The 27162-nt window shown below is 44.6% G+C and overlaps 1 protein-coding gene across 1 annotated transcript in view; it reads left to right on the forward strand.

The window, feature by feature from the left end:
* Positions 1-329: 329 nt before the first annotated feature.
* Positions 330-27162, forward strand: part of gpc4 (glypican 4) — a 31599-nt gene continuing 4766 nt past the window's right edge. Inside the window, exons 1-5 of the mRNA XM_063499471.1 lie at positions 330-1160; positions 20385-20540; positions 24914-25311; positions 25667-25832; positions 26701-26831. Of these exons, the coding sequence (XP_063355541.1) occupies positions 1004-1160; positions 20385-20540; positions 24914-25311; positions 25667-25832; positions 26701-26831 (1008 nt within the window). The 5' untranslated portion in view covers positions 330-1003. The remainder of the gene's footprint in view (positions 1161-20384; positions 20541-24913; positions 25312-25666; positions 25833-26700; positions 26832-27162) is intronic.

Raw genomic sequence — 27162 nt, forward strand, 5'->3', positions numbered from 1 at the left:
TTATTGTCACTAATATCTGTTAAGACTGTGTGTGGAAGCCTGTTTGACTCCAAGGACTTTTATCTACTCTTATCTCAACACTAACAGCAAAAAAGAAAAAAACTGATAAGAAATCCCTGCTCAAAGCAGGGGTCAGACTTGGATCTTCTGTGAAAGAGATCTGTGATTTTGAGCACTTTTGCATATCTAAATGAGTCTTTTCTTTATGTCATGTGGGCCAGTAATAGGTCATACCCACATGTTATGCCACCATGTAGCTCCACCCTCAGCTCCAGTCCTGATTTTCAAGCGCGGCTTCCTCCAGTCTAAACATTAAAGTGGGAGAGAGCTCCTGGGTTGGTTGGAAGCCCCTGCTCCACGCTCCACCCCTGGTGTTCCTGATCTCCAGGTCTTTGTCCCCGGAACTTGCTCTCACTCCTGGGTGTCCACCAGGGCTTTTTCTGCTCGCATCTGGATCCCAGTACAACCTGCAAGCGGTCCAGCGTCCTCTCCCACTGAAACCCTCGGCCTCCTCCGATTCGGAAAAGAAAAGAGAAGAAGACTGAAGAAACCCAAATTTTTCCCGATAACTTTCCACAGCCTGCTCTCCTCCCGTGGTTTTTACTTTTCGTCGAAACTCTGAAGCAGTAGTGAGACTCTGTGATTGTTGCCTTCAGTCTCAAAGAAAAAAAGTTTTTCCATGTTTTAACCCCGTTGTTTTGTCGCGTCTTTGTGTGTTTTTCAATTGAGTCTGGAACTCGACACTTAACCCACGTACCTGTAGCTGTGAAACGTCCGACGTGAACGGTGTTTTTTCGGTGTCTTTTCTGCTCTCCCGGCCTCTGCTGCTGTGAATGAAGTATCTGTTGAGCCGAAGAAATCAGCGCGTCTCCATGAGGAAACTCGACCGTGGACTCGCTGAAACTTTGTCCTAGCCGTGCACACACTCACACCTGAGCGACTTTAACATTTTTACGGTTTTCGCTGTTAGTCTTCTTATTTTTCTCTCTTCGCCTGGCCCAAAATGAAGAGTTTGTTGGCGCTGTGTGTCGTGTGGACGGTGGCTGTGTTGTCGGTGTCGGGGACTGCGGAGCAAAAGTTGAACAACTGTAATGAAGTTCGTGCTGCCTACAGCTCCAAAGGCTTCAACGTTAACGACGTCCCCAACAAAGGAGTCAACGGTGAGGCCCATTTTTATTTATATTTGTATATACAAATATATCTCAAGTTTAACCTTAAAACCCAATGGGTTCTAAAGTAGGGAGCGGGGACCCCCGGTGGGTCTTGCAGAGGTTTCCGGGTGGTCCTAGCTAAGAGAACCTTTTAAGCTAGCAAAGTTAGCTTGAAGAGAGTTTAGCTTCAAATCTGTGAAATTAACTCAAATATTTCAATCCAAACCTGACATTTAGATATCTTTTAACCACACCTTCCATTTTAGCCAAAAACTACCTAACTGCTTTTTGACACTGCCACAAATAACAACCTCTACAGCAAATGATTAAACGGTCACTTTTATAAATGGACATTTAGTGCTTATTCCAGGTTTGATATAGAGGCGTTGTTAATCATACTGACATGCTGCTTTTTTCATTTTCTTTTGGTCCATGTTTTTCCTCAATTATTAAGTAGCAATGAAACATTTGGGAATGCATTCTTCTGGCTCAGTGCTGCTGGCAACACTTCACTGCTCCAGTGCGTAAACATAGTCATCATTTAGGAAATACTTGTAGGTAATTCATAACAATAAAGAGCTATAATCAACACACAGGCTCTGTTCCGCACAGAAAGAACCCAGGCCCATGTTTATTTCCAAGCTTCCTCAGTAGAGACCCCCATGGCTGTGAAGCACAGGCAGCCGGCAGCGATTTAGTAAACATTCCTCTGCATTGTGGAAAAAAGAGCTTATGGATTTTTCTTTCTCTCCAGGCTTGGCTGATTTATTTTTTAAAAAGTTTTTTATTTGTTTATCTCCTAAATCCACCTCCAGACCAGTCACAGGATGCAGAGTGCTAAGTAATAATGGAAGCAGACATGTTAATAATCAGAGAGGCAAAAAGGCAAATCAATGATGCTAATCATGAGATAAGCCCAAGTAATGGAAACTTTCCTTGAAGGAGGGGGGTGGGGGCGTTTACAGTAAATCCTTGAGGGCAACAAGGGGAGGAGTTGGGGGGTTGAAATTCCTATGTGCCCTGCATACTTTCACCCACCCCTCACTGCCACTCATTTCCTTTTAATTTTAATGGCACTTAAAATAAATACGCAACATTTGGTGAAGTTAGGTTTGCCAGTTTTGGAGTGGCTTCAGCATGGTGTATGACAGTATAGAAGTAGGTCATCTGGGGGGAAGCTTCTGTCTTGTTTCCCACTTGGAAAAAACAAAATATACATATGTAGGTTTTGGCCCTCATAAAGAGCTTAATTAGCAGAAAAGCTATTTTTACAACTTGGATAACTGTTTTTGGCGAAGTGCTCACAGCATTATTCCATCTGACTACGTGAGCCAATGTGTATATGTTCTCTTTATTATCATAAAGCCCTTTATGAGTTCTCGTTTGCATACTAAGGGATGTTCAGATCAGCTTTTTTCTTTTGGGGCCACAATGGCTCATTAGAATTTGAGTTGGGTGTAGCTGTCAAAGAGACAGAAATTTGATCCCAAGTTTCACACAAGTCTCATAGTCTTTTTTTTAATAAGGTTTGTGTGTGGGGTTTTTTGTTTTGTTTTTTTGCTTCTGTCTTTGTGATGGTAAATGTCATTAGGAGTACCGCAACACGTCTGTCTCGGTCAGATTTTATTGTCCTGCATCCCTGGGTTTGAAAGGATGTGAATGAAAGCTTGTCCAGGTTTGTGTGCTACATACACACACGTGGCTTTTCCTTACAATAGTTTGCCGGTGTATGTCTGGGTTTTTAGGCAGGGCTGACCTCAATGAGTGGCTCTTTGTCGCTGATAGAGACTGAGATGATAGAGACACCCCCCCCCTACACACACACACACACACACACACACACACCCCACACTGAATCTGAATAAAGCAACTGTTTTACTATTACTGTGTGGAAAAGTTGACATGCTTTAAAAATGACGCACAATCTCAGCCAGTTGTCACAGAACGAGTTTTTGAAATGTTTACGTCCTCCAATATGTGCATCACAAATCAGTTTCGTGGAATATGAGTCTTATTGGTGGGATTCAAAACTTGCCTTTTGTAACCGCAAGCATCTTGTGTTATTGTTGGCAGCACGGAGATATGAATGTTTGTTGCCATTAAAATTACTGTCAGCCTGAGCTGAAGCCAGACTTGAGATTCAGTAAAGATGTTTTAATGCCGTAAAACTGAAATGGAAACCCTGCTTTGCTGTAGACAGAATTAAGTGGTGCAGAGGAAGAGCAGGCTCACTCGGTAAATTCCTTTCTGATCCCATAGTATCAGTCGTTTACCACTCACGTGAAAACGGTTCAAGCCCCGTTTCCAAGGTTCCTGTCTTATGGATGATGATTTGTTTATGTCCCGTGGTTGGATACTTCACTGAAATGGGAAATAAATTCGATTTGCTCCCTTAATGATGACAGATAAATAATGCTGGTAATCGCACAGGATGTAAATGGTGGTTTTGCTGTCTGACTATATCTGCTAATAATAGTTGAGTTCCCTTTACAGTTATATTTGATACTGTGATAAATTGTTAACAGCATTTCCTGTAAAGCTGTAACAGGACCATCTCTTTAGTGGTTTGGGCCATGTCAAAGGCTACCCAAAGCAGGGTCAGACTTCACGCTTCATTTAAAAGAGTGGGGGGGTGGGGGGGTTAAATCTGTTTTGATTTACTCTGGCTGTCAGGCTTCATATCATGCTTCAGGTATGAGACAATAGCAGAGTTCAAAGAAAGGAGGGTCGTTTTCCCTCCTTTCAGTGTGTGGAACATCCTCTGCTCATAATCAGCTCAGTGCATTATGGCTGAAACTTAAGGCGTGCATGACCTCAGCGCGTTGGCCTCTCGGTAAGCTCGAGACATTCTGCAGTCTCACATTGTAAGGGCTACCCCCCTCCCTTAGCTGGTGGCAGCACGCCCCACATCATTACAGTTTGGGGAAATGGCAGGTTGTGCTGCTGCAGCGACATTCTGCAGATAAGATAAGAGCAGGAAACTGGGGCGCGCACACACGGTCTGCAAGTTTTTATGGTGCAACAACCAATATTGGAGTGGCTCTAGACTAGTGCCCCAGCATTTCGCGCTTGTAATAATTAACCAATAACGAACCCGTCAAGTTTCTCAAGGTCAGACTCGTAAAACCAACTGGCAAGTGTTGTCATTATAAAACTGTGGAAGTGATTCTTAAAGTGTTATTGCTTCCAAGAAAAAGAAACTGTGGGAAACGTCAGTGCAAAAGTTTTGTTGGCACTGTCAAATATAACACCCACCCACCCCCTAAAAAATAAAAGTTCCTGCTTATACTTTTATCTTCTATGGTTAAAATCACATGCCACAGTGTGCATTGCCAAAAGTCAACAAACCTGACTTCTCATAGCAAAGTGTTACCAGTCCAAACATCAAAAATGCTTGTAGAAACCGACCTTGCATCTCTTGCATGGCAAAGAGTTGGAGGAATGCAACATCAAGGGTCCCACAGGGACACAAGACATTGAGTTAATGAATTAATTGGTTTTAAAATGTCAAACTTATGTTTTAAAATCCTAAGACATAGGAAGTTGGATTTTTCTAAACAGTGTTAAAAAAGCAGAACACATATTTTATATTGTGGTCTGGATGCTAGTTGGCAATGACGCAGGGAAGGGCGAATTCAAAGAAAATTGGCTATGCAACAAATATTCTGTGGCATGGCTGCAAAATGTGAAACATTAAAAAAAAATGTGAAACACGACGTTTTTGCAAAGTTTTGTTTGAGGCTCTGCAGGCTGCGAGTGAAGACCATGATTCTGAAAATGCTCACGGTTCCTGTTCTGACAAGGCGGCTCACAGCAAGTTTATATTAGCATCATTAGCTAGGAAGGAGGCGTTTGTCTTAATGTTGAGTGAGAGCCTCAACCAAAAAAACCAAACCACTGATGTTCCTAACCCTAAGTAATTGATCTTTTCATTTTTAATCCTTAATCTTGGCTTTCTTAGATTTTCAGACCTTTCCCCCCCAGAGGCAACATGTTTTTTTTGTTTACTTTGAGAATATTGTAGGTCCCCAACTGATTGAAATGTAGTCTACTTAATTAAAGGTTTTTCCTCCCATGGCAGAAGAAGCTCAGGCAGGCTGTATAAATACATAGCTATTTGGCTTTCAGGTCTCACATATGGAACTGCAGGCTGCATCCTTTGAAAGATGCATTTGGTGTGAAATGCTTCATTTGTTCTTTCCTGAATGGTACATTAGAGAAGTACATGCTTTTAAGTCTCAGTTATTTATTTATTTATTTATTTTTTTAAATCGGGTATGGGGGGGATCAGATGGATTCAGGTGGTGTGCCAATCAAGAAACTGTCTGTAGGCCCACCCATAGGTGTGGTTACAGCCAACAGAAAATTCACACATCTAAGTCTGACTCATAGCATTAACGAGGAACCACTTATAGGTCTTTAAAGCCACATTCTTGCTTAGATCTAGACTTGGTGAGCGTAAAAAGTAATTTAAATGCATTATACACCTATCTAGGTGTGAGTCTAATAAAAACCTTATCTTAAGTGTCCTTTTTGCCCCTGGAGGAATAAGCTGCGTAATCATTAATATGTGAATGATTAGTTTGAAAATGTGTGCAGGTCGGGATTACATGAATAGTCCTGCATTAAAGCCCCCCCCCCCGGCCCCCAAATATTAACCCTGCTTAGTTAAGGGTAGTTAATATTTGTAAAATTAATTGCATTCATCCGGCTTCATTACTGACGTGTGTTGCCTTCATTTGGTTGCATGAGGATGTAAAGATCTTCTGTATTTGTGACTAATCGTTGATGCTGAACCCAAGACTTCCAAATCATGTGGGCTCAAGTTCATGACAGCAACTTTTGGTTGCTCAGGGCTCGCAAAATTTCAAAATCCCTGGTAGCCCTTCGGGCAGGGACTCTTCAGTTTTTGGTAGCCCAAAATAAATTTAAGTAGCCCGAATAAAAAAGGGAGCAATTTTTTTTATGTTTTGTTTCCTGTTTTGTTTCCGTTACAATATTATACATTAAAGTATAATATTGTAACGGAAACAAAACATTAATCAAAAAATTGTTGAAACACAAATTACAATATTGTATAAAAATTACAATCATCAACTCAAATACTTGGTTGTAATTGAACATAAATTTCTATGAACTTGTAAGAACTGTACAACAGGAATCAGTCTGTGTCAGATCCTGAATTTGAAATTTCCACTGGAGTCACAGGTAAGAGGCAAGTGGAACCAAGATCTAGGCCATTTGCTTTTTGAAGTTTGCAAAGACTGCTAAATTTTGCCAGTGGTAGTTCACTCTTTGCAACATAGTAGGCTGTTCTAAACAGATTTTTCAGGTTGATTTTTAGTATGTTATTTGCAGACTGAGCAATAATCCATTTCTTGCATTTCTCATGGGTTCTAATGGGGGCCTTTCTTAAAATTACTGGTCCCAGTAACAAAGGCACTTGTCGACTCAGAAATCGAGGGAAACCAACAACACACCCGGCAGAACATTATGTTATTTACACGGGTGCACATAAGTGGTCCGCATGTGCGCATTCGCTGTCAAAATAAAAGACGCGCACCAGATAAGAAGTTGCAACGCGCGTTTGCGTCCATATAAAAGGCAGTGTTTTTGTCCGCTAGAGTGGGATTTTCATGGCACATTCTGCACCAAATCTCTGTGCATTCATCATTTGTTTAAAGCCAGCTCACCTCCTGCAACCACTTTTCCGAGAATACGCGCTTCTTTTGTGGTTCGGACTCCATTTGACATTTCTTTGGAGGTGGAGGAACACCAAAGTAATTGCTTAAAGGAGCTTCTTCGACATCTTTAAGAGTTCTAAACAAATGTCTGTCCTCCTCCAGAAAATCTTATGGACGCAAACACGCGTTGCAACTTCTTATCTTGTGCGCGTATTTTATTTTGACAACGAATGCGCACCTGCGGACCACTTATGTGCACCCCTGGTTATTTAGCTTGTCATATTCCAGCCACAGAAATTCTTTTGTCCATGAAACCATAAAGCTGCACTTTCTTTTTGCCTTATAGTCTGATTTGTCATAACTTTTCCGTTTTGTGGTAAGCTTTTCTTTGGCTGTCACTTCTTCACCCTGACCGGTCTTATTTGGCTCAGCAGAACTAAAATATATATCCTGCTGCCTTTACACACGCACTCACATAACGCTCAGCGATTCTCTGCGCGATCAACCTCTCACATGTTTAAGCTTCCTGCGGGAGATTTCACTTGTCATGTTTGATAGTAAACTAACGATTGATAAGACAATGTCAGAGGAAGTGGTGCACAAATTATCGTCACTCACCAATCAGTACTGTCGCTCTCTATACACAGTTCGCGCGATTGCAAAGTGAAAGCAAAAAACAAGCGCAAATTCAAATGCGATTTCAATATGTCACATATAGGGCTGCTCGATTATGGCAAAAATGATAATCACGATTATTTTCACTGAAATTTAGATCTCGATTATTTGATGATATTTATTTAACAATAAAAATGTATTGAATAATGGCTTTAAAGATTGTCAAAAATAGTATAAAATAGTGTGCAAATACTGATAACAGTGCAAATGTTTGCAATATAAAAAATAAAATGTAAACATCTATGTTTAGTGAACTTTGCCATGTCGCTCTGTGGTGCAGCTACGACACCAAAGTTTACACACTATGTCTACTTGATCCACGTCTGACTCCGCGAACCCATAATGTTTCCACACCACTGAAGGGTTTTTTTACCTCTCTTTTCAACCAACGGCAGTCACTCTCCTCTCCAAATAACTTCTGCTTAGCTTTCCGAGCTTCCCTCTGTTAGCTCCTCTTAATTGTAGTGATGGTGTTCGAAACGCAGAGAGGTGCGCTCGATTTGCCAAACGGAGCAGCGCTAGAGTAAAGCACGAGGGAGGTGCTAATAATCGGCTCAGTCATTTTTAATGATCGTTGAAAGCCCAGATCGTAATTTAGATTAAAATTCGATTAATTGAGCAGCCCTAGTCACATATTGACAGTGGTTCACCGACGCTAATGACATATTTACCCAGCTACATTTCCGAAAGAATGCAAAAGCATTGACATATATTTTTCCTTCCTATGATAGCCCGACGGGCAGGGCAGGGATAGATTCTGGTAGCCCGACTGGAAAAATCGCTAGCCCCGGGACGTCGGGCTAGCGATTTTGCGAGCCCTGTTGCTGCTGACCAAATGCAGTCATATTATAATGGTTCCTGTTGCTGTCTGCAGTGAATTTGTAACATCTTTTGCCTTACTGTTTGACTCGCCTTGGGGATAATTGAGTTTATGTATCATGAGGATGAGGTCTTGTGAATCGGTGAGGGGTTTTGGGGGGGGGGGGGGGGGGGGGGGGGGGGTTTATCCCGGCTGTGAGTTTGAGCACCCAGATGGGGCCAGAGGAGGAAGGGAGGGTGGCTACACGTGCCTGCCAGCTCTTATCAGTTTCCTGCTATCACAGTGTGGCAGCTCTGAGATCAGGGGTTCTCATGGTATCCCGTTCCTAAGCACATCAGCATATCACAGTGTATAAAAATATTCAGGCTGAGCACAGAAACGGCTTGGGAGTGCTGATGAAAGTACCTGGTTTTGTTGTTGCGTGGATCTTGTGAATTCAGGCCTGTTTTAGTCTTTGGGTAAGAACCACCTTCAACAACTCTGGAATGTTAAGTTTGTCTCTTATGCTCATTTAGTATGCTGCAAGTGTAGCATCAGTTCAATAGCTGTGTGTGTGCGCGTCGACTCGACGTCCGTAATTCCAACGCTTTGCATCCTTTGCTTTGGTCCCCACAACCCCCAAATGGCCAAGTGAGCGACAGATCAGTGGGGGGTGGATGCTCTGTGTGGGAACAATTGATTACCCCCTTTTTAGGCCGGCCTGCCTCCCCCCCTCCTCACCACATTCCACACCGGACCACCAAGACCTGCACACAGGAGTCCCGGAGCTGGGAACACACGGCAACAAAGAGAGCACTGGAGGGACTGACTGAGGCATGCAGAGAAAGGGAGAGATTTGACTGACAGGACAGAGTTTTGTACCCCAGTCCACTTGAATATCCACAAGTGGTGGGCTAGACGGGAGCCAGAGAGTGGTTGGGAATGTGTGACACAGGCTCATTGAATCCAGGGAGGCAACTGGATGCATGTGAATCATCCTCGGTTGGCCATATAGGCCGTGTACAAGTCTACATCTAGCCTGCTCCGCTTAGTAAATCCCTCTGAGTGCACGTGCCTGTCGAGCACAATACAAGGTTTTAAACAAGCGCCTCACAGTACATTTTTGGCACTGCAGGCCACAGTTGAACACAACTGTATCATTTGGTGGCTCTTGGCCTCGTGCAAACTGTGGGGAATCCTGATCTGGCCTTGCGGTTTTCTGTATTTTGATTTGAGAGAGATGACACCCCCCCCCCCCCAAAAAAAACCCTCCTTGTTAACACATCCTGTTTGCTCGCTATTTAAAAAGAAAAAAAAAAAGAAAAAGTCGACTGTGCCTCTTCTCTCCCGACTGACACATCAGATCATTTTCTTCTCCCGCCGCTCGCTGTTTTGCAGCTCCTCTGGGAGGTTTTGTTTCACTGCTAGTCTTTCCCTTTTCTCCCCTTCTTGTTCTTTCTCTTCAGTCAGTCTTTTTCTTCAGTCAGAAGTGGTTCACTGGCACTTTCCTGCCTTGCAGCCCACCTAGCTCCCGTCTAGTCTCCTTTTACCACTGTTGTTCACTTGACCTGAAAGGGTTTTAGATTATGTGAACGCCAAAAGTAAACCACATTTCTTGTTATAGCTTTGCGCACGCTTCTGATGGTTAGGGAGGCACCAGTAAGACGTCTCCCAGTATGAAAATATGTTAAAAATTTGGCTTGTAGTGTGAACTGACATGAAATGATGCTTTTAAACCCACAAGCTGAGGAAGTATCTGCTCTGAAACACACAAAATCGTTGTCTGTGCATCAAGACAAGCACTTTAGGCTAGTTTTGGTGTGCTGTCAGATCACTTGAATACCTGCTCTGTATGCTTTTGGGTTGTTTTATCACAGCTACTCCCTCACCACCTCAGCCTGTCTCTGCCAGTTGACTCCAGGCTTCTAAGCTGCTGCTTCTGCCACTTTTTTGTCCTTCTGATATTTGAGCTGCCGTTTTGCTGACCACTTGGTGACACCTGGCCAGCTGTGAGGAGTGTGGTACAGGGTCACTGGCGCTGATCTCAAACTGCAGGGGTGAAGTGTGACACCCCCCACCTCCTCGCCTGTTGCATCGTGTCTCCAATCACTCACTCAAGTCATCTCACCGCGTAGCGTGGAGTGTGGTTAAGATGTAGGTGTAACTCGACCAAGGTTAATTGATTTCCTCTGAAGCCACAGCGGGCTTGATGCCCCGTGTTGATAGTCATGATCGTCATTAGGATTTGTGTGACACCACCAGAGGCCTGTGCGGTTGGGGAAAGCTGTGAGGGAGCGAAGCCAGGGACTTGCCTGGGTGTTTGGGCTGAAACCCCAGTGCTGGGTGCAGGCCAGAGGAGCTGTAATCCTTGCTAATTACTCCCAAGGCCTGCATCAAGACTCCCACTGACATGGCAGTCAGTCACTTAGCTCAACTTTCCAAACTGCAGTTAGCTTAATAGGTTTCCTAATATTTACCCATTCTCTCTCCTTGTGCGCTGCTCGCTCTTGGATTTATTTTCATATAAATTATATTGTTTGAGATCAAAAAGCTCTTTTTTTTTTTTTTTTCTTGCGTAAACACCCCCCAAAAAAGCAATAGTCGGATTTTTGGCTGCTCGACATAGCTTTGTGAACTTGATAAGTTCGCACCACGATAAAAGCAGGTTTTGAAAACATGAAGGAGACGGCGGCAGACGTTCTTCTGGCTGAGGCCGGATAAAGGAGCGTGATAAAAAACATACACATAAAAGGATCGAATGCTTTGCTAAGTGATGGCTGCAAATCATTTGGTCAGTGTGTGCTTTGTGGGCAGAAAAATTACTCGTTATGTGGGAATGCGAGACGGCGCGCCAGTGGTTGAAATATTGTGAATCACTGAAACAGCAAGTAGCTTTGATTTATCGACCCGTTCGGTGCACATCGTCGTGAACAGACTGAGCCATCCATGACTGAGAACCATTAAAGCATTGTACCCCGAGGTTTAGTCTTTCTGCTTCTTTTGACAGTCGGCAGTGAGTGCTTCTCTTCCCAACGCCTCTGTTGGGTGTCCAGTTTCGTAAGGCCCAACAGGTATATCAGAATCTTTGTTGCCCCCCCCCTTTGTAGCTTTGAGCTTCCAGAAACTTGATCTCGTACCTGACCTCATTCTGCCTGGGGGGGCTTCACCGGGCCCCGTCCTGCCTCAACATCTGGTGGACTTCAGCTGCTTTTTGAGGTCTGTTATAAACATTGTCAAAGAGCTCCCAGTCCTTAGGAGTGGTTCGTTGGGTTTTACTACCAACGATGAAATGTATTGTTTGCATGTCAGGTCTTTTAAGAGCCCTCGTATGTTTCGAAAAATTAGAATTTTTTTGAGTGGCAGGGTGTTAATTTGGGTTTTGCGACTTGCACAGTACACACATAAAGGCCACAAACTGGTTTAAGCTTTCTCCATATATTCTACTGCATAGCTCTCATGCATTGTGTGTGAAGCACATCTATTTGTAAGCTTAACGGTAGTCCATTTCTCTGACAGCACAACAGTGTTTGCGCAGGGTCCCCTGGTAAAGCACTTGGCCTTAAGTAAAGAGTGTTTTTCATCTTCTCCTTTAAAGTCTGTTTTCATTTGTGTGCCATGAGTCAGTGGAAAGATGGAGGGCTGGTGTATAGGGACAAGCCAGGAACGTCTTTTGTGCTTCCTTTTTCCCCCCCCCCTCTCTTGCTCTTCCCTTGTGATAATCACGCTGTGCTGTAACTTGTTCTCTCCATTTGTCTGCAAACCCTCTGCTTGTCTCTGCAAATCTTCAACGTAACAGTCTCGCTCTCTCTCGCTGTAACTGCGTCACATTTCCTCGCACGCGTGTACGCGCAAACACTGACCGACTAAAGCGGCAAGGTGGAATCTGTAGTTAAAGCAGTGCGTCTAATACTTCAAATCTGCGGCTCATCAAAGGCAGCATCACCTGAGAGATAGATGTGGGGAAGGTTAAAAGATTAGACCAGTTAACGTGAATCATTGCCTCCAACGCGTGCTGATAGATGGTGCAGTTGTTGAGGAAGATTCCCAGCAGAGTGATGGTAGGAAGGAAAGTTTCTTGATTTACTCGCAAGTGTTTAGTGTTGTCTTTTCTTTTATGTACGAATCTGTTCTCTGTGCATTACTTGACACAGATGCGTCAAAAACCAGCTGGCTAAGCGGAGCTGAATAGCAGTCACGCTGCTGAACCGGGGCTGATTTATGGACGGGAGGTTTTCAGAAAGTAAAACAAGTTGCAGAAAGTTTGTGCGGCGCACACTATGAAAGTACCCCAAGCTAAATCATATCCTGAACCAAACCACTTCTGTTTGAACTATGAATTCCCCATAACTATGTTAATATGAATTATGGCTTCAAGCGCCCTCGTGGTTAGAGGCTAAACTCGCAGTTGTGTTGGAGGCCTGACCTTTCTGTCTATAATCTAATTTCAGGGCAGTTATGACCGTGGTTTGACCTGCGTGCTTCTTTCTGGGCCAAATGTTGAACCGTTTTATTCTAATTTAAGAGCATTTAATTTAAAATGGGCATTTTAAGCACTAATGCCTGAACCCGTTGAATCGGTAGCTCCCTCATAAGTTTCCCCTCCACGTGCACAGTCTTTAATCACAACATATAGCTGTTTGGCATGTATTGGTCAGGGATTCAAGCAGGTTTTGCTTGAACAGATGTGCATGTGTGCACATAAAGTCCAGCAGGTGAACTTGCAGAGCAGTTGCGGAACAGCGGCTGGAATTTGGTTTGACTTGTTAAATGCACTTGGGGAAGTTAAGAAGTGAGCTAAAGTCCTGACAAAGCAGTGACCTGGGAAGTGGTGTAGGCAGGGAGCTTTTGTGTGGGGAGACAAAGCCGGAGATGCAGGACTGGGATGGGAGAAGGGGGGAGAAAAAAAAAAAAAAAGGCCGAACCAGAGGCCAGGGCAGTGTTGAGGAATCTCCCCAGGGGCTTCTGGGTAAATGTTCATGGATGACAGCGTTTTGGAATGTTCACAAATGGAGAGTTTTAATTGGCCCGAGGCCCCGACTGGTTTAGTAATCAGAAATGGACTCTGGTGGCAAAGGGCTCCGATTTATGGATCCTAGTGTGAGGTTTGTTTGTTAGGTTGAGAGCCATTAAGAGAACAACTCGCAAGCTGGACAAAATCTTGCAGATTTTAGCGCAGATAAAGACTTAAATGTGACATTTCTTCACTCTAAATGGGAGCTGGGCCGTGCTCTGTTTTTCTGCTGAGATGGCAGGAGGCATCTACTGCTTTTGTTTTTCTTAAAAAAAACAAAAGCAGTAGATGCATTTTAGGATTTTAATGAATCTTTGCTCTTGCACCGCAGCAGTAGCCACATTTTTGTTTTTTTCCTCCTCACACTGATGCCACGTGACAAGTACATTTTGGCAGTTTGGTGTTTTCACAGCTGTGCGGTGGAATAGATTTTAATTCTTGATTTATTTAAGGAAACATCATTTTACACAGTTATTATCCAAAGCTCTGTGGCTGCCTGCATAGCTCTGAATATTCACTCCAGAGAGAACTCCGCTAAACCTCAACTTCCTCCCTCACAAATGGATGGTGAACATTGTTCTAAGTGGAGTAAATCTTTCACGTCACAGGCGGTGTTCGAGTTTCCCGAGCCCGACACTAGTGATCAACTTCCTCCGTGACTGTAGTCTGCATTAACCTCCACGGCTGAAACAACATCGGTGCCTTGACTCGTCATGTGGACGATGGTCGCTTTATTGTCAGCTGACTAACAGACTCAGAGTTGTCGTTACTCGACATCTTGTTAACCTGCTGTGAGTGAAATCAAAGCTTCCCAATAAGATGAACAAGAAGGCAGTCCTTCAGAAGATGCTTGGCAACAATGAGCTAACCTGCAGTGATGCTGAGTGTTATGTCATGCGGTCAGCCTGAGATGGTTGTTGGGTTCTTTTCCTACAATAAAGGTGAAAAAAAAATCTCTAAAACTTACACAAATAATCCTCAAAGTTAAAAAATAATAATTGTATACAGCCCTGCTATAGAGATCACTATCATTGTTATTGGACATATTGAGTAACGGATCAAGAAAACGCAGTTTAGTGTATAGTCTAGAAGTATTGTAGCACATGCAGTTTTTGTCTAAGACGAATAACTTCATGAAGATGGTGATCCTGATGAGGGAAAACCTTTTGTTCCAGGCACGTTTTCTTTTTTTGCAGATGTTTGAAATGACTGTCGTAAAAGATTTTACCGCTTAACTTAAATTTTTAAAGCCATTGCCCACTTCAGTTGCATCCTTTACAAGCTAGAGGGTAGTTACGAGGTGTGTGTGTGTGTGTGTGTGAGAGAGAGTGAGTGAGTGAGTCATGGGTTAGCTGCAGCCTGTCTCCAAAAACTGCCACTCCCTGTGAGGAGCCACAGATCTACAGTATGTGTTGTAGTGTCTTCTTTAGAGCAGATGTCCGGGTCAGTGGTGCTGCGGTGTGTTTGTAGAGCAGACGGGATTTCTGTGCAGACACTTAACTTGACACACAGATTATGATCAGCTGTGTTCGTTAGCTTTGCTTCTATGCAGGTGCTGACGACACCGCTTGAGTAGAACCGCGTTAAACAATCGTTTCTTGTCCATCAAGTGCAGAATTTGTTGGTTCGGTTATTCTTGACTTCACAAACAATGGATACAGGGCAGCATTTCTACCCACCATTTTGTTGAGGCTTGTGACTTCAGATTCAGAATTCCCCTCCCAGCACATTCAGAATCTCTTGGACGTCCCTAATGGTGCGGGACCCAAAAAGCATTATTGGTTTGGCCAAAGCTGCCATAAACTTGTCATTACTCTATTTTTGTAAGGGCTGAAGTGTAGAAAAGGAGTAGGTGGAAATATCGCCCTGCCCTGATGATCTCCATATGAACAGCCCAGTCTCTAATAATGGTTTCCGCTTACAGCATAATGTTGCTGAACATTTTCTCCCTTTGCGGTAATTCAGCTGAAGCTCAGTATGTATTCAGGATATTAGAGTGTACGTTTAACGTTGCTTTATTTCTTCTTCTTTCTTTTTTTCTTTCTTCTTCTTTTCCCAGTTGCTGAATGTGAAGGTAGTGGTGTTTAAGCTTAAAAAGAGGGCACACTTTAGAAGTTGATATCTGGACAGTAATTACTTTAACGTAATGGTCACCTTGCAGACATGAGTAGGTTGACTCCTCAGAAGGGAGCAAGGAAAATCTGGATGTGGAAAGTGAACCAGAGACACTTCCCCCTCCCTCCCTGAACTAGTGCTGGCATGATGCCCTTCAGCAAGTCTGCGGTTGTACTGAGTAGCAGGCAGTGAATGTTTGTTATAACCCCCCCCCCCCCCCCCTTCCAAGCTGTAAACAAGGTTTGAGTAAGACTTGGTTAAATAATTTCTTGAAAAGCACTTATCCTAGCTGTACTGTGAAAAATCACGGGATAAAGTAACACTAGACTGATGTCATGGCAGAGACTGAATTGCTAAGCCCTGCACAGAAAACATTCATTCCATCATTTTGCATAGCTGTGAGGGTGTAATTTCAAAATGCTCGCTTCCCAAAGTAATTAGTGAAAGCTGACTTAAAAAGCAAAGCATTTTTTAGTCTGTACTGAGTTATTTAGTTCTGCATTAAGCGCAGAATTATTAGAATTCTTTCGAACATTGCATTACAGGCTGAGAAAACTAATGGATCAGTGACGAATGAGCGAATGAGTCAAAGGATTTCTTAAAACCCGGATACAGACGACAACTTTAGGCTTCTTGGAGATGAAAGGGAGGAAGAGAGGGAGACAAAGAATGGGCTGATTTGACAACATGTTGCAACAGGAAAGAATCTAAGAAGGGAATGAGTTGGAGGGGGGGAATGCTATGATTTTATGTTTTTGGAAGCGACATGCGCAGCTGTTTGCTTATCCTTTCATCTCTTTCTCCTCATTAAATCAATCCACAATTTATTCTGCCCTTAACGTCATGCTTGTGCGTAAAATATCACACCTTTTTTAAATGAGCGGTGACGTCGACCTGCTCCGCCACAGGTTTGGTTCACGTGATTGTGCCTGACAGGATGTGGAGCAAGAAAAGAAAGTTGCCCAACAAATGGCACCAATCCCTTAACCCCCTCGGGAAAATTGCACCGCAGACAGAGGTGAGAAGCGAGAGGAGAATGTTATGGCTGCAGGGTGTGCAAATTTACAACAGCGTGTGTGAGTAACGCTCAGCAGACTAGCAGCACTCTCCCTTTTATATGTTACAGGACCGAGCATAATATGTGAATTAATAGTGAACCTTTGCATTCACGGGTGTTGCTTTTCTTTTCTTTCTCGTACTTCACTCGGCTGGGAATGTTTGAATCTTTTGTTTTATATATTGAACATTCACACATAAATCAGAGCGACTTGGAAGGCGCCCGCACATTTTTGGTGTTTCGAAGTGAGATTTCCCAGCTTTCGCCATCTCAAACGACCTGCATTCCACTGGGATTGAAGTGTGTGTTTGTGTATATACATGAGCTTTAAGCTGCATTTATCATTTTAATTATTTACAAATGTTGATGGTCGTGTGAAAGCTCTGTGTTATGGTTCAGTCACAGATGACTAGGCTCCAATTAGTGACAGAACGCTGTGTGGTTCGTGACATGCTGTACCCTGTGGCCTCCTCCACACCTCTTTGCAGTTTTAACGATTGTAGTGTGTGCCCGTTAAGTCGTCCTATTTATATGTTGTCTGTTTCTGTGTCTCTTAATTGCCTGTACTTGTGGGGATTTTTAACATTTTTGTTTGGGGGGGATATGTGTGTTGGCGGCGTTATTATTGGAGTGATTGGGGTTTGAGGCATGACTAACTGTGTGTGGTGAATGTGCTGGCTAGCGGACAGGGAGGGAGAGGAGGGGTCAGAGGACAGGACCTCTCTCAGAGGAGTCGCTGTTAACCCCTGACCTCGCTGGTTAAGCCTGCAGGGTGGTGGCGGGCGAGGCGGCAGCGGGGGGCACTTTGAGGTCCGTCTGGTTCAGGGGCACATGATGGCAGGCAGAGGGGGTGGCGAGGTGTCTAATCTGGTTTTTGTCTGTAAGGCATTTTCACCTCCCCCACTATCCTTCCTCTGAGAACAAAGTTTGAGAGGCAGGACAATGTCAAAGGGAAGTGACTTATTTTATGAGCCATTTAAAGGGGATGGTGGTCGCCCCCCCCTCAACAGCCACAAAGGAAAGGCCAGAGAGGCAGCAAAGAGCCCATGAATGCCACGACACAGTCGCATGTTTGTTTACAAGATGCTACTCTCTCGTTTTCCCTGCCATAAATTGCAGTTTTCCTCTTCTAAGTGACACTTGAACAATGCTCTGTCACTGTGTCTTATTACATCTTAAAGTACTTGGGGAAACTGGAGGGGATGACAGAGGCCCCTCAAAGGAACTCCATCAGGCAACTCGTCGCACAAAGACTATTCACGCCAGTGCTGGTGGAGAAATGACTGATGCATCAACTGACAAAGCTTTTTCCTTTTTTCCCTGCAATGGTGAGGCAGAAACATGTCAGTGGGATGTTGATTTTTATAAGCTCTAACTGTTCATGTTCGCTGCGCGCTCTTTTTGTTCCAGCGGGTGCCGTTTCTCTCCCAGCGGTTTGAGCAATTGGCTGCCAAAATGTTTTCACAAAGTATGCATTAGCTAAGATTCTTCAGTTTTCAGAGACCTAATCCTCTGAGCTAACAATGTGACATTTGTACAGACATTCCTGTGAAATATTGACCATCTCACTTTTATTTGTGTACTTTGGTAACTACGGCTATTTTCCACATGGATATAGCCCTTTTGATTGTACGCCTGCGCTGTGGGCAAGCAGGGGGCCCTGCTCAAGGAGAGACTGGATGGTTGTTTCACCTAAAAGTTCAGCGTGTGTGTGTGTGTGTGTGTGTGTGTGTGTGTGTGTGTGTGTGTGTATGTGTGTGTGTGTGTCTGGGTACCTCCAATCAGGCTCCTCATACAAAGAGCCATGTGTTGAGCGGTGATGTGATGTGTGAATATGTTTAGGTATGGGCTGCCAACTGTGCCTGGGTATGTGTGAGAGGTAGGTGCATATGTGTAAAGGAACAAGGGGGATGAGTTTGAGGAGAAGGGGTGACTTGAGGCTTATTTGGACTCGATCCCAGACAGAGGCGTCCAGTTTATGGCGCCAGGGTGCATCCCTCCCTCTAGTGCTCCGTTTAGACGATTGCACTGCTGAGAGTCACGTCTGACCCTTAAGTTTCATTATTTTTAAGTTCTAGGTGCTTATTCAGACATGCTGGGAACTATGATATGTTTGATTCACTGTGCTGAAGCAAAACTTGGTTGGTGTGTGTGTGTGTTTGCAATCTTTTTATGCTGTGCTACCAAGAAAAATCACCAAAAGTCGGGCCCTGTTTGCTAATAGAATTCAATGGGCGTCTTCTATTACATTTACAGCAGTAATGAAAGCAGCCTCAAGATGTCACAGAGAAACACATCCACATTGTCAGGGTTGTCATAGCAACGCATTAAACATTTGAAGATAACACAAGGCGGGGGAAAAAATCCCAGTCGTATGCTTTGATTTTAATGTAATCAAACCAGTTTCAACAGGCAGAACCTCAACTGCAGCAGAGCAGCTTCCCTGAGTGTAACAAAAACGAGTAACACAAGGAAGTGAATAATAACTGATTATCAGCGCTGAAAGTGACGGGAACAAAAGATGAGCTTAAGGTAGCTTTGCCAGGTTTATTCAGGACATGTTAGTGAATGAAATGGCCAGATGTGGTTTACATACGGTTCTTTTAGTGTCACTTAAAGGAAGTAAAGGGGATTTTTTGGGGTGGGGGGGGGTTGGGTTAATGTTGAACAGACTCAACTTGTCATAAAATAAGTGTATAAACCAGGAATAACTGTGTTGAATAACTGTGAAGGTATCAAGTATTACTAGTGTGTCAGTAATGTGGAAACTTGGTGAAATCTGAAAACACTAATCCAGGATTTTTATGTATTTATTTTTTTGAATGAGTGTGGCTGATAATCCCAAAGCTTCAGTCCATGAATGACATGCTAGTCCTGCAAGTAGCAGGAACGTGTTCAGCACAAGCTGGTGGGGAAAACTAAACTGGCTGCTGGTGCTGGGATCCAATGAAAGGATCCCAGTGTTCTCCCAGATTCCAACAGCTACATTTAAAACAAAACATTATTGCAGCTGCGGCTTTGCATACGTCCTCCCCTGACCCTCCTTTTAATTGGATGGTAAACTGACTTTTGACAGTTCGCATTTTGTCAGACACAGTATTTGGGTTTTAACAGAGGAGATGAACAGGCTGCTGTTTTGTTTTTGTTTTTAATCGAGTCGATCTTTCAGAGCCATGTCTGTCAGTTTTGTACCCCAGCTGTTCGTGCTGAGATTCTAGGGGAGAAGAACGCCACTCGTCTAGTATAACGAGCCTTGAAGAAGGCATCACTTGGCACTTACTCTTGATGGAAATCTTATGCATATATACACTTTCAGTTCACACCGAAATAAGGAGTCCAAAACTTTCTAATTTACATTACTTGGAGAGAATTTTCAAACTCCTCAGCCCAGCGTGCTTGCACATATGTTTATCTCCATTCATGTGCTTGTGGTTGACGTCAGCGCACTCACCTGCAGTGTGGGCGAAAAGTTAATCGTTTCCTCTTAAACACTGTTTAGGAGGGACAGCACTCAGAGAAAGCTTTGGCGCTGAACTATCCATCAAGACAGGGGAGTGTCGGGATAAGAGCGGGGCTCTATAGAGCGGCCAGCTAAAGGCTCCTCTGAGCTGCAATTACGTGCATTTAAGGGGGCTTTAACAGCCAGGGTGCGTTTGATTTGGTGAGAGGTGAACCTGTTATTTCTCAGCATAAGGTCTGAATCCCAGGGAAGAAATCAATGACTAATCTGCATTACTTGCTGCTACAGTGACATTAACAGCATCATAATTGAATCTTAAATTTTATGTTTCTATTTAAAATCAGGACTTGTTGCTCGAGTTAATTTGTGTTGACTCGCATGTTTCTCAGATGACGTGGAATTTTAACGCACGTTCTCCCTCGTCTGTTCCAGGAGTCCTGAAAGTGTGTCCGCAGGGCTACTCCTGCTGCACTGTGGAGATGGAGGAGAAGCTAATCCAGCAGAGCCACACGGAGATCAAAGCTCCCGTCTCCAAGCTTAGCACCAGCCTACAATCCACCTTCAAACAGAGGCATGACCACTTTGACAGTAAGCAAACACACTGGCTCACAAACACATGCAGTTTTCAGGTTATGTTGTAAGACTGGCCTTGGTTTCCTCATCGCAGCATTTGTGCTACACTTTTATTTTATTTTAATTTTTTTTTCCTTTTGATGGACACTCCCACCTGCCAGCGCACTGCCCATAGCTGAGACAGCCAGTCTGTGTCTTCTGGCCTGTCCACCTGTCTCCCAATGTCTCTGCTCCCTGTCTCGTCGTCCCCCTGAAAGAAATGTAAAAAAAAGAAAAGAAATACAGGCTTCCCTTTCTCCAGAGACACACGCATGCTTCCAGACGGACCACACACATCTTCAGATTTAGTCGTCTCTATACTTCCTGTTCCTCTGTGTGTGAGCACATGTGTGTATGCCTGTAAATATTGGGATCAGGTTTCCCCTGCTGAGGGCCAGAGCGCATGGGAACATGCAACAGTGCTGACTCACAGAGGAAGCAGGGCAGCTCTGAATACCTTCAACCACCGAACCATGCCACCACTGCAGCCCTGCGATGATAGGATAGAGGGGAGGATGAGGATCCCAAACAGGCTGAGTGAAAAAATGGGAAGAAAAAAGATTTTTAGTTTCCCGGTGCATTGGAATCTTGCTTGTTAAAGGAGGTTATGTGCATAGCTCTGCGTTGGTGTGCGCACATGTGGGTCAGATCTTATGTGTCTGTGAAAGGCAGCGAGGGATGGTGAGTAACAGGGAGCGTGTGTATTGCAGCCAGATGTGAAGAGGAATGTGACGTGTTGGAATGCAGTGGCTGCTCGAGCTGTCCCGCCCATCTTTTTCTCCTTTCTTACTGCCCTTTGTCCCCATCTTATGCCTCACTCTCCCAAAAACCCCTCTCTTTGCCGCTCTTTCTCGTTCCATCTCTCTTCACTGTGTCCAAGTGCTGCTTGTGATTCACTGCACTCAGTTCTCACGCATGCATGTCCTCCACCCTGTTTGTCTTGCACAACTCATCTGGTGCTTAGTGGCAATATTAAGGGCTGTTCTCATTACTGAGAAATCTATAAATTGTTATTTTCTCGTTTAGTCATCTCGTCCATAAAATACACAAACGGTCTGTAACAAATGGTCAGCTTCGGAAATGTCAGTGTCACGTTTAGGTAACGACCACAAACCAGGCTTAAAAACAACACCCGAGATGCGTGCGAGCAAATGAAGATGTTGTTTCCGTAACAGGGTTCAACTTTAGAGTGGAACGTTGAGATTAAAATAGTGTTCACAGTGTTTGATTTTAGAGGAACTGATACCAGAACCACAATTTCGTAAAAAAATCTTTCTGAACAATTGTGGCTTCGGCTCTTTATGTCAAGTTTATCCATCCAGAGCACCACCGATCAACTATTGCATAAATATTGTTTTGTTTAGGAATTTTTCCGCTATTATTCAGCACAAAGTGTTTTTGTAACGGAGTCATAACAACTGGCTTGTGCAAAAATTCTAAAGCTTGGCAACACCCAAAAAGAACGTCCAGTTTATCAGAAGGGCACAGCTCTACGGATGACCGTGAACCTCTTCCCTGCGTGCTCCCTCCTCATCATCACTGTAGGCAGGTTGCTGCAGTCTCTCAACCGTTAGATGTGGGATCTCTTTACAAAGCCCTGCTGTGCTCTCTTCTACCTAAACCGCCAGGTCCTCTCTCTTTCACATCAAATGTGGTGACGGGCTCAGGTTGCCAGCCTATTATTTCCTTTTGTCACACCAAGACACCACCGAAGGAAGCGCTTACAGCCGGTGAAATGGGAACAGGAAGTGCACATTGGTCTGCTTACTGTTGCAGAGAAATAACAGCAGCGGCCGTGACATCACAAGGAGTGCGCACATGTGCACAAACGCAGCTGCAGCTGCACATGAAGACGAACGCAGCGTTCGCTCGCGCACTAACAAACTCAGGAAGTAGTGTATGTGATTGGGCAGGCTCTCATCATGCGCCTGGAGCGAGGAGTCATGGCCAATTAAGACCAGAGCCAGAAATAGTTCTCTCTTTCTCTGTGTGTCTCGTCGCTGCGTGTTTATTCTGACCTCAGCCTGTCCTGCTGCAGTGACCCTGTCCAGCAGAGCAACTCCATGTCTGGGAATTAAGCGCTTGGATTATGGCCCCATTGCCTCCAGACACATACAAGCGACATCCATCTGAGCACCGAGCTCAGCAGCAGGAGGGACGGAATCCCATACCATAAGAAAAGGGAGAAGCTCGGCGACTAATTGGCACAAATAGGATGCAATTACCGCCTGGGCTGGGATTGGGAGGAGCATAGTTTATAGGGACACTAGTGGGGGGAGTTTTTGGAAGAGGAAGTGGGAGGAGATCGGTCAGTTCCTCTGTTCCTGGATTGGGCCCAGGATCGTTGTTCGTAATTTAGCACTTTCTCTGCAGCACGTTGGAATAGTGACAAGGGGGGGGGAGCGTGCAGGAAGGAAAAGACAGATAGTCGAGCAGGAGTCGTCCTTTTCCTTACATTTCCCTACAGCTGACACTCTCATGTGTAACCTTTCACCCAGATTCTCTCAGACCATTGGCTGAGTGACAGGTACATTTTTAATGGGAAAATCCAGAGGGAGCGTTCAGCTCCTCGGCCTGTTGGCAGACGACTGCGTGTCATAAATTGTTTTTAATGACAATGCAAGATGTCTGAGTAATGCTGCTCATACTTGGACCCCTCAGCTCGGGCCAGAGAGCCTCCGTATCCCCGCCACCCCTGCCCCCACTGTGCCACCACCCCTCACACACCCTTCTTAAAAACCCGTGGGTTTGTCCAAACGCATAATGGGGCTTATCTGTTTAGCATATAGGAATTACTCCTCTAATTAACTGTAGAAAGGAAATGGAGAAGTTTAGGGTTGTCCTCGTGCTTCATGCCTCTCCCACCTCCTCCTCCTCCTCCTCTTCTTCACCTCCTCAGTCTCCTTTCACTGACTTTCATGTCAGTGTGGCTACTATGACATTCCAGGGGTGGGGGTGGACCATTTTGTTTTAATCTCTGTCAATGGAGCGTGGAACTTGGTGCCCTCTCCCCTGGCTCTGTGTGTGCGCATGCACTTGTGATGGCGAGGAGGTAAATGGAGGGGCTGCAGTGTTTCCGGTATCCTTGGCGACACAGTAGGGATTTGAAGTTCTTAAAAAAAAGCCCTCAACTTAACCCGCCCCAAGCCACCCTTACCCCTCCTCTATCTCATTTTTTCTTTTTAGTGTGTCAGTCTGAAGTGGAAGTGACAGCACTACTCGGGTCCTCTGTGTGAGTGTGAATGTGCGAGAGTGTGTTTGTGTGTGTACTGGTAGCAGAGAGCATTTAGTGACTCCCCCTGTGAGAGCATGGGAACTTTACATTTCAAAGCCACGCAGTGGGCACCCCGAGAAACTGCAGCGGGACAGAAGGTCTGTGAGAGGGGGGTGGGGTGGGGTGGGGGGGCACAGATAATGGATAAAAAGGGCGAGTGTGTGTGAGACTGAAGGTGAAACATGTTTCAGAGGCTCTGTGGAATTCTCATTTTATTCAGATTAAGAAAATTGGGCAAGGAGGGTGGTGTGGGGGTCTGGGAGAAGGGGCTTGGATTATTTGGGGGGTGGTAAGGGGGGTGATGGACATTCCTCAGGATGAAGTAGGTCATTGTTCCTCATCTCTAGTGAAGAGAGCTCTCTGAAGGAACTGATGAAGTGAAAGCAGGGGAGGGAGGCAGATGCAGGGCTGGTAGGATAGTAGTGGGAGGGGGGTGCATACAGGTCCATATACGGTAGCTGGGAGGGGCTGCTGCTGGTGGTTGTGGGGTCGCATTATTCCGTAATCCTATTGAAAATGTCTCTGAAGGACAGTCCAAGAGAAGCTGGCAGAAAGGAAGGCGAATGGAATGTGACAACAGAAAAATGCCATTGATGGTGGTCAGTCTGAAGCACACTGATGTGGAGAGACATCTCTGCTGATGCGCCGCGCTCACCCCCTCGTCTCCAACTGTCCCCTAACACATTCCTTTTGCCTTTCATTAAAGATTTTATGCTTAAGCTCGTTCTAAGTGTCAGGACATGGGGCACAGGTGAAGTGGAGTAACGTCAGTCTGATTTCAAATGGTGGCAGCAAGATTTTTAATGTACTGAAAGCAAACTTGGGCCTCTAAAGTCCTTTAAAATGTTGAGAGAGGAACACAGCAGTAAGTTTAAAATGTCACAAAAAAACAGGAAAAGTCCAACTGGGCAGATAGTCATAACTTTAGCCCTGAGCTCCTCTAGATGTTCTCTTCGTGACATCTTGAACTCTTCCCTGTAGACACTTAAATATAAACAATCTGACACTGTTTGTTCTTGCTCTTTGTCACCCGCAGGCTGTAGACTAACCCGGCCTTTCTTTCACATCTCCACAGAGTTTTTCCGCGAGCTTTTGAAAAACGCAGAGATCTCGCTGGACAGCATGTTTGTGAAAACATACGGGATGATGTACGTGCAGAACTCGGAACTTTTCAAGAACTTCTTCCAGTCCCTGACCCAGTACTACGTGTCCGGCAGCGCTGCCGTGAACTTGGACTCCATGCTGTCGGACTTCTGGGCCGACCTTCTGGAGAGGATGTTCCGGCTGGTCAACGTGCAGTACGAGTTCAGCGACACCTACATGGAGTGCGTCAGCCGACATACGGAGGAGTTACAGCCATTCGGCGACGTGCCCCGCAAGCTCCGCATCCAGTTAACGAGGTCCTTTATCGCCGCACGCACCTTTGTGCGTGGCCTGGCGCTCATGCCTGAGGTGGCCAATAAAGTTTCCACGGTAAGTGACGGAGCACAGTTTTAACAAAGAGAAAAACTAACAGCCGAGAACGAGACTTGTTTTCCTTGTAGTCCTGTCCATCCCTCCCTGCTCCGGTTCTGAGTGCACATCTCTGATCTGTGGTTCTCTTTCTCTCTGTCTGGTAACATAAACCACTCTGTTCTGGTATGACTTGTTTTTCCACTGTACTGAGTGATTCATTGGCGATTAGATTAAACTGCTTTGTGGATTTGGCTTATGCAATTAATGGTCATGCTTTTTCAGAGTATGAGAATGTGTCTCTGGTGGTGTTGAATGAGTGCTTCGGCGATGATGTAATGAAAACGGCCCACTAACTGCCCTCTGCCTACTCCAGGTCAGCGCCTCTCCCAGCTGTGTGCGAGCGGCCATGAAGATGTTGTACTGTCCGTACTGCTCGGGCCAAGTAGCCCTGAAACCCTGCCAGAATTACTGTCTGAATGTGATGCGTGGCTGTTTGGCTAACCAGGCAGACTTGGACACGGAGTGGAACAACTTCCTCGGTAAGCAGACGACATGCGAACAAGGGCACCTCCAGCAGCCACTGTTTAACAGAAACCTGCCCGTGATTACACCGTCTTATAACCATAATAGCTGAAAGTGTTTAATTTGGCAACAGAGTATATTTATGCAGCCTCCTGCTCCTGGGTTCATTGCCGCTTACTCATATTTCTTCAAAGATCATTAGTTTCATCGACTTTCTTATCTAAGCGTGCACCCCTTATTCTCCTTGTGAGCATGAAACCAGAGTGGCGATGGGATTTGTGGCACGATAGACTCGGGGTAAAGAAAGGAAGTAAACTGCAGTTCAGCTTTGGAAGAAAAACATTTAACATGGGAACAGTTTTATTGTTGAAAAACATGTACAAACATGTCCCTCATTCTTTAGTAGGTTGTTTAAGAAAAGGGGGAGGGAGGGGCTGTACATGCGGTGACCCTTGGAATGAATGCAGTCTTGTGCTGTGTACAAACAGAACCAGATCAGTTACATTACACTCAGGGTGGTGCACGCATCCACAGTTCTTCTCTGTGTGCTTTATATCTATCCTGCATGATGGATTCTTGTGACCAGAAACATGGTTTCTAACTATATCACCGTTACATGTGTCTATCTCTGGCTGCTGACACCGCTGCGGTCTGCAGAGGCATCTGTTTCTGTTGCCCCCTTGCTGTGCTGCAGCTTAATCCTGCCCTACACTAATGGCTCATCTCACTGGTTAAAAATGTCTCACCCTCATGCATGTGCTTCTCCCTAGTGGTAGGAGCTTGTAATGTTACCACAACCTGTTTTTTTTGTTTTTGTTTTTGTTTTTTTACTGTTAAATTGCTTTCCCCTGTGTTGATTTCAGCTTGTTATGTTTTGGTTTTCAGAGGCCATGCATAGTCTCGCCGAGAGGCTCGAAGGTCCCTTTAATTTCGAGTCTGTCATGGATCCCATTGATGTGAAGATTTCAGACGCCATCATGAACATGCAGGAGAACAGCATGCAGGTGTCGCAGAAGGTCAGTCTCATTTCAGCGCCTTTCAAATTAAAGAAAATAAAAACAGATGAGGATGGAATTGTTAGCCCTCCCTTTCAAATTTTTTTTTTTTTTTTTTAGCACAGTTTGTCCGAACATCCTTGTTTTATTTTGGATGCTTACATTATTTTTACTTTGCACATAATTTAGTTTCTATTTCACAAAAACCACCAGGGTCAAAATTATTACCTCCTGGATGCTAATAGTCAGTCGTTTACTCTTTTTGCTGGATAACAGCCTGCAGTCGTTTGTTGTAGTTTTCAGCATCTCTCAAACACGTCTCCTGAACAATCCCAGCTCATTCTTCTTTGGA

Source organism: Pelmatolapia mariae, linkage group LG2 (assembly GCF_036321145.2).
Source record: "Pelmatolapia mariae isolate MD_Pm_ZW linkage group LG2, Pm_UMD_F_2, whole genome shotgun sequence".
Classification (NCBI taxonomy): domain Eukaryota; kingdom Metazoa; phylum Chordata; class Actinopteri; order Cichliformes; family Cichlidae; genus Pelmatolapia; species Pelmatolapia mariae.